This window comes from Ciona robusta, chromosome 9 (assembly GCF_009617815.1).
Source record: "Ciona robusta chromosome 9, ASM961781v2".
NCBI lineage: Eukaryota > Metazoa > Chordata > Ascidiacea > Phlebobranchia > Cionidae > Ciona > Ciona robusta.
In genome coordinates this window covers 2,267,070-2,274,770 of record NC_143243.1, presented here as the reverse complement: position 1 = coordinate 2,274,770, position 7,701 = coordinate 2,267,070, and the positions used below count along the sequence as shown (strand labels likewise).

At 36.0% G+C, this 7,701-nt stretch overlaps 1 protein-coding gene across 1 annotated transcript; it reads right to left on the bottom strand.

Annotated features, from left to right (window-relative positions):
* Window positions 1–251: 251 nt before the first annotated feature.
* On the bottom strand, window positions 252–7,675 carry LOC149730759 (uncharacterized). Its single transcript, XM_089884031.1, has 11 exons — window positions 5,880–7,675; window positions 5,456–5,625; window positions 4,476–4,616; window positions 3,853–3,928; window positions 3,218–3,368; window positions 2,527–2,643; window positions 1,736–1,864; window positions 1,244–1,504; window positions 950–1,000; window positions 744–877; window positions 252–396 (listed from the first exon to the last, which is right to left on the bottom strand). The coding sequence occupies exons 1-11, from the start codon at window positions 6,044–6,046 to the stop codon at window positions 333–335; spliced, it is 1,461 nt and encodes a 486-aa protein (XP_089740157.1). The 5' UTR covers window positions 6,047–7,675; the 3' UTR covers window positions 252–332.
* Window positions 7,676–7,701: the final 26 nt, after the last annotated feature.

Sequence of the window (7,701 nt, the reverse complement as noted above, 5' to 3'; positions counted from 1 at the left end):
TGAGCGACATAATGATGGCAATCATAGTCGTAACTGCTTAGGTTAACTGTAGTCGATTTACGAACGATACTTCGCGACCTTTGCGCCTGTACTTAAAGTACAATCTATATTTGTATAGGAACAACATGTGCCAAATTGCTTTACGTGGTAGAAGATACACAAATACATCATGAATATTAGCCTATATAGCGAGTTTGCTTTGCTGTGTACTGACTAGAATAAATTTAAGTTACATGTTTCTTAAAGACGTGTATTTTGAAATATTATATTTTATAAATCAACAATAGAGCAAAAAAGTGAACACTAGTTGTATGCAGAACTATAGAAGAAGTCTAAAACGATGATTTTCGTTCAATGTCTCCACCATACGACACCCTGGAGTCACGAAATTGGTACCTTGTAAAACAAAATGATTAATTGATATGCCTGGCGTTTTTCTTGGAAGACTTGTTCGAGGTTAGACTATTATCATACGCGGGTTTGTGGTTTAAAATATAAACAATAGCGGGAAACTGCGGTGCGACGTGACAAAATACAAATGCCACATTGCACGTCATATTTCACTCGTAAGAATAACCCTGCCGTGGACTTTGGAATTCTATGTTACTATAATTCTCCTCACTCAAAACTGTTACTACGACTATGTACTATTGAAAAAGTAGATCTTATAATATTATGTTTGGACTTAGTGAAAAAAGGTTTTAGGTGCTAATTAGATCAAAATGCACAAACCGCATTTTTACCGGTTGAGTGTTTTTGCCTGGGTAGCAGGAGACAGCGGTGGTGTGTTCGTTTTACTCGATCTTCGAACTGAATTTCGCAGAGCCCGGTTAAAAAGACTCGCCGATCTATCTTTGTTTATTGCATCATCGGCGCTCTAGGACATAAATTAAGTTGATAGGTATTAGAAATACATAAGTAACCAAGCATTGTAGGGAACTGTTCAAACCTGAGTTTCTGAGACTGCTTCATCATTTTCTATGTTGGCAGGTGCAGTCATCTAAAAATGTGTACGATTATTGATGAAGTATAAAAGATTGTATCCCAAACGAAATGTATAAGCTGATTTTAGACGTTGGTTTTAGTTAGAGTAAGCAAATTTTCAACAATTTCGCATATAAACAACTTTATAGGAATATTGAGTTTAATGTTTGGTGTTGATATTGTTTCAAACCAATAATGCTGATCACTGTGGGTTGTTTAAATTACCACTACACATAAAAAAGGTATATAATAAACTTACTTTACGTCGATTGGTTAAGATTGTAAGAATCGACGAAGACGAAGTTGTGATTGGAAGTTCATGTGTGTCACGTGCCGATGATAAAAAATCTTCATCCGCCGCCGTCATGGCAACAGTGTTCGAGTCACGTGGTACAATCCTAACCGCACTAACTTGTTGTCTCGACATGTCTTGTGGAGCAACAATGATGTTGGACTTGCTTGATCTTCCACGGCGAGTAATATTGCGGATGCTACCAGGTGATAAAGAGGGATCTCTTCCCTGCAGAAAATTAAATAAATGAATGACTTGGTTTATCCTTGCGTGGCGGGGCAACTACAGTTTTTTATATGTCATGGGTGTGTTGTTTTACACACCTCGTGCTGCCCGCTCAAAGGGGGGTTATTCATTGAATATTTGAACCATTAGGTTGGACAAGGTGTCTTGCCCCTCTACGTACCCCCATATTATTAATTATTTACTAAAAACCAAGTCAAATAATAAGTAAGTTACCGAAAACACGGAGACCCAGTGGAATCGAAACTCTTCGTTTTGAAAGAGTAATATTCCCACTATAAGAATTCCTTCCAAGCCAGCAATGATTCCCATCACGTATCCAAGGTTTATTTGTAACTGCACTGACTGCAATAATGTATAAATAAATAAATTCGAATGTTTGTCACGACTATTACTTGTTTAACCTTCGCGTGATGGCGAGGCAAGGTCAATCTTTATAACACAGCTGTTCTTTTTTATGACCCCGTGTTCGCATTTATTATTATACGAGTTACCACGTATGTAACTTTTTTTGGTTAAAACAAGAGATTTGATTTGGAAAATACTCTAGCCAACATTAAAGAATCTTAAGCGAACTATACATAACAGTCAGTATGTAACTGTCATTTGGAAAAATGCGTCACTAAAACTAAATTTGTGGGAAGGCAGGCATAAAAATTACGTATACGTGGTGTTGTAAACGTGGGAGGTTATAATAGGTAGGTGTTAATGAGTACGATAGTCAATATAGGACAAAACAATACGTAGTGTGGTATATAGAAAGTAGTTACACCGTATAGGTGTATATCTTTCTTTATACACATTTTTAGTTAATGTAAAATCTCATGCACATATCATAAGTTGGAGTGGGATGGGACATCATTTTTGTTCCATTTAGTAGTAAATAACAAACATTCAAAAACTACATGTATTTATGGCGTCCCATCTTACCCCACAATACTATACTACAACATGTACTATACTACAACACACAAATAATTCGTAAAACCAGTGACAAATCACATTACCTCCAAAGACGCATCTCCTTCTATTCGATGAACAACTAACGATATCAACAAAGGAATCATAAGAGTGTAGATGGCAAGAGTCAACATAATAGTTCGGATCAAAGAACGACGTGATTTCTGTGAAGCAAAATTGTGACTTATATTTTATAGTTTTGTTATGTTAGGTTGGCCGAAAAGTTCCCTTAACGATTTATGGGTTAACAGCACACGAGCTACTTTTTTGTGGGTAATGAATTCGTTGTTTAGGGTTATTTAATATTGAAATATGGACGAAGCAAGATTGGCTAATAGGTTAAAAAAATGTCTGTAATGAGACTTGCCCATGAAATTCATAGAATTAATGCTATCAGTATGGATCCTCGGAACAGTTATCCATCGGTTACGATGCGAGCGCTTTTCATCAGTCTTGTAGCGTATATAAAACTAACAGTGAACGAAAAAACAACACAACTAAACCCAAATATTCACATACATACAGAAACACACGCCTTTGCAAAGAAAGCTTACAAAGTAAACACGACACCACACCATATATAAACCCCTGCATTTACTTTAGTTTATACAAAGAGTTTAGTATGTTTCATTCGCATGCTATTAATAACTATATTTGTAATGGTTGTAGGTGGTATATATACGATGAACGATGGCTGTATAAACAAGTTTTATTGACTCGATTCTACGTAAATGGTACCTTTAGTTTTGATTGAACAGTGCTTTTAGTTTTCTTGATCGTTAACTTGACGATGATGTACAGCGCACATGCGGATACCACAGTTACGCACAACGCAGATGTGACAGCGAACGCATATGCGAAGCCTTCGTCAATTAAAACAAACAAACAACTGAAAAAATGTTTAGGATTTTGAATTAGAAGTCCAAAAATATTTTGAAATAGTTTTTCAATGGTAATAGTTTTTCTTTTATTGCTCCAACCCGGTAGTTTCTTATAGGTTGTATAAAATTCAAGTATATACTAAATATAAATAGACTGCAAAAAAACAAACACCCACAAAGTTGCACAAAATGTGATAACTTGTAACCAGGCACGAGGTGTATGAAACATACCCTATAATAACGACTGCAGCTGCCCCGCCATTTGAGGATGAGAATTATTCGTTCATTTACAATTTCACCTTTTAACTTGTTCATTTCAAACTCGAACAACAGATGATGCATTTTATATTAAACATAGCTATGTTAAATATTGTCCTTACCGTTACGTGTGCTTATGAGTTACTACATAGCTGTAGGTAGTTGAATTAATTGTGAATCATTGAACAACTCAGGCCTGCTAGTTTCTATAAATAGAGGGGGGATATGACTTACTTGAATGGAGAAATTAAACGATGGTTGTTGGCTTTATCGACGCCAGCTAGTATTGCCACATATAACAATGATAAACCTTGGAAAATAACTTAAATTAAAAGGTGCGGGTTGAGGTAAGATGGTCAATTTCATGTGTAGTATAAGGTGAGAAAAGATAGGACATGTTTTTATCCTCTTTTTTGTACCATTTGGTAGTAAACAAACAAAATTTACAGAACTACATAATCGGTTCCTCAATACGAGTCTAAAAGGTCGTTTTTAACTATTAAAAGGCGATTAGGAAATACAGTGAGTGGAGAAAGATGGGGCACCTTTTTGTTCCATTTTCTCGTCCCATTTGATAGTAAACAAAGAAAAAGAATTATAAAACCGTATCCTCACGGCTTCCATAGACCGTTGTTAATTGTTTGAAATACGATCAGAATATTTGGATGTTATGTGTGAAAGGTGTCCCGTCTCCCCCCATCCCACTATATATTACTGAACCCTTAAGAATATGAAATAGCTTTATTTAAAAAAAATATGTTACAAATATTTGGGAAATATGGTACAATTTGTGCTGAAGGTATCCATCTTTCCACACAGTACTATAACTATCGTGTGAAGTAAATTTTATGACTCACCGTACGCTGGTACAGCAGTTTTAATAACGAAGTTAGATATATGCCTCCCAGCTCTCTGTTTTGTTACAAAGGCAAGGTAAGCCCAATGCATGACAAGCCATAATTGTAAGAAGAACCAGCCCGCCATTGTAAGGATGGCACCTGTAACATAATAGTAGCATAACTAGTTTTTGTCTCTTTGGTATGGTAATAAAAGTTCTAAAAATATTTTTTTAAATCCTGTCACACGAATGAATGAATGAATGAATGTAACTTATTTTATCCTCGCGCAATGGCCGGAAAACGACAGTCCTTATAACACGGGTGTTCTGTTTTATACACATCGTGCCAGTATGTTAAATTGTGGGTGGCATAATAATAATATAACTAAATTTTGTCTATTTGGTATAGTGAGGTTACAATACGGGAAGTAATATGGCAGTCGTTATGACACACACATAAGGAATTAAAACTTAACACCCAAATATTGGATATAAAGTCATTACACCCGACGAACATTTTCACATTAGAAGAAGTTCGTTAATTACTGTTGTCTTTTTATTATCCATGCCATTTCACGAATAAGCAATATTACGAAACATCGCCAGGACATGGCCTCGTTACACGAAAACGTTCTTTCCTATATATGGATCGTAATCGCAGCTGTAACATTACAATGAAATAAATATGGTAGCAGATATAACTGGAGCGGTCACCTCTAAACCAGAGGATACCGGATTCATGGCTCGTTTCTGCTACACTTGTGTGCCTGCACAGGAAACGTAACAGGATTTGCTCCAACCCATTAGTCAACACTTTGGTTTGGCTAATTTATCAGTTTTACAAAACAACCTACAAAGTTGCACATAAGTGGTAACTAGTAAACAGGCATGAGGTGTATAAAACAAAACCACCGTGTTTATATGATGACTGTAGTTGCCATCATAAGAAGTTAAATATGCGACATTCGTATATTCAGTATACCCTAATGTTAACATTACCTGCAATACAGCTCGATGACATTGGGACTTTTATATCGAAATGTGTATGGTTCATTCCTTCCATGTTCGGAGTCCCAGATTTAAAAGACATAACAAAACCAACGTAGAATATAAGCAATGATATGCATAGATTGATGGTAAGCATATGTCTGCGTCGAACACGTAGGCGTCTGCACGTTTGTATAAAGAGTTGGATTTGTATAATTAGGTACTGTGGGGTAAGATGGGATACCGTTAGTAAAGAAATTCCATGTTTCATAATAGGAATTTTAACAACTAACAACGCTCATTTAAACTCGAGGGTCTACTATTATACATTTTTTAATATTCTTTGTTTACTACCAAATATGACAAAAAAGCATAAAAAACATGTCCTATCCCACCCTATACTATACATGAAAATATAAATCCACCGGTTGCTTACCTGTTTGAAATGTAGGTTATTAACGTAATGGTAACGGCAACTATTGACACGCCACATCCAATCCATATGACGAGATCTGTTGCGTTTGAATCGTCATAATCTATGCTTCCTGTGAAATTCTTCGCTGGCGGGATGCTGGTTGAATTCGTTTGATTAGTAAGCGACATTTCAGTTATAATTTACACCCTTTTTAACTAAGACTTCTTGTGTACCTTTAACATAATACAACTCGTTAAAGAAATATTGTTAGGGTAAGATGTGTGCCTATTCGTTTGTAAAAGTTTTTGCTAAACTGATCGTCAGAAATATACATACACCTATGATACTATACAATCATAACTGTCTATGGACAAACCTACGCGTATTCATATTTTATATACGGATTGCGTCACATTCTGACGTGTGATTCATTTGCTAACTCTCTCTGCGCTGGTAATTGCTGTTTTGTTTATCAACCTCGAAGTAAAAACCTCACTATTGAATTTAACTCTCTGATGCTATGGCTGTGTTTCTGAAATATGACATTAACGTTTCTTGTAAAGCTACCCGAGTACTAATATAGAATGAGAAGCTTTTTCATCAAACGCGTAAGGGCGCGTAACCTTCATTTACCTAGAACTATTGCTACGATATGACATCACATACAATACTGGCCTATTCACAGGGTATACGCTACATGCTCACTGTAGAGACGTAGTTAAACTCACAAGCAACACGTAATTACGTTGTAAATCGATGATGATAGAATGAAACTTTGGTATGTTAGCTCCACGAATTGTATCCGGAATCTTGGTAAACCCGAGCAATACGTGCCGCACCATACGTAGTTTATAGTCACGAAACTACATTTGATTAATTGAAGACCTTTCATTACATGGTCGCATCCAACTGTCGGAAAAGGCAAACGACATCTCTCTTTAACCTACAACTTCTCGCCTACTATGTTTTAAGTTTAAGTGGACAACTTCAGCACAAAAATTAAAAAGGTCTTGAAACATAAAACCATCCATTTATTGACTACCAAAAAAAAGTGGTTCATGGTCGATAAAACGGTATTGTGCATATACAAACTTCAGCTAAGAACTCGTAAATAGAACTTTTAGTTTTAACGAAACATTTTCAAACTGAGCGTATATTATATGTTGCACCAACTTTGATTTACTACACCGTGGAAAAATATGTTGTAATTGGTATTTTGCAATTGTGTAATCCTAATGTGGGAACACCTGCGTGTGCAATATGTGACGTCATGTCCTATCAATCAGTCCGCGGTGTCACGTTGATGGTCACGTGTTGGAAATTGCGTCTTTCGACAATGTGCCTATGGTAACATAAAGTAATATATTACGTATGTCTTTATGACGTTTTGTTTCCGAAGATGTTGTAATTATAAAGTAGTTAAGAGTTAGAAAACAAGGAAATAATTTGCGCTCTGCAGGAATAAGGAAGTACTTCATGTATGAGTTGCATTTTGATTCATCAAAATTGAATCATGGTTTATTATTATACAGAAGTATAATTCTGCAATAAAAGCTTAAGGAAGTATAGTACTGTGGGGTAAGATGGGACGTTTTTTAGAGCCGCAGGGCTACACGGTTGCACAGTTTACAGTTATTTTTTATTTACTGCTAAAAGGATCAAGAAACGAGAAAGAAAACACGTCCCATTTTACCCCCCTACCACAGTTGTTTTAAAGACACACACCAGTTCTAACGCTGTATTCAGGAGCACCATTTTACTTTCAATTCAGCATGATCTTTTAATTTACACGAACAAGTTAAAGTACAGAATACTAGCAGGCTGACAGGTTTCTACGAAACCG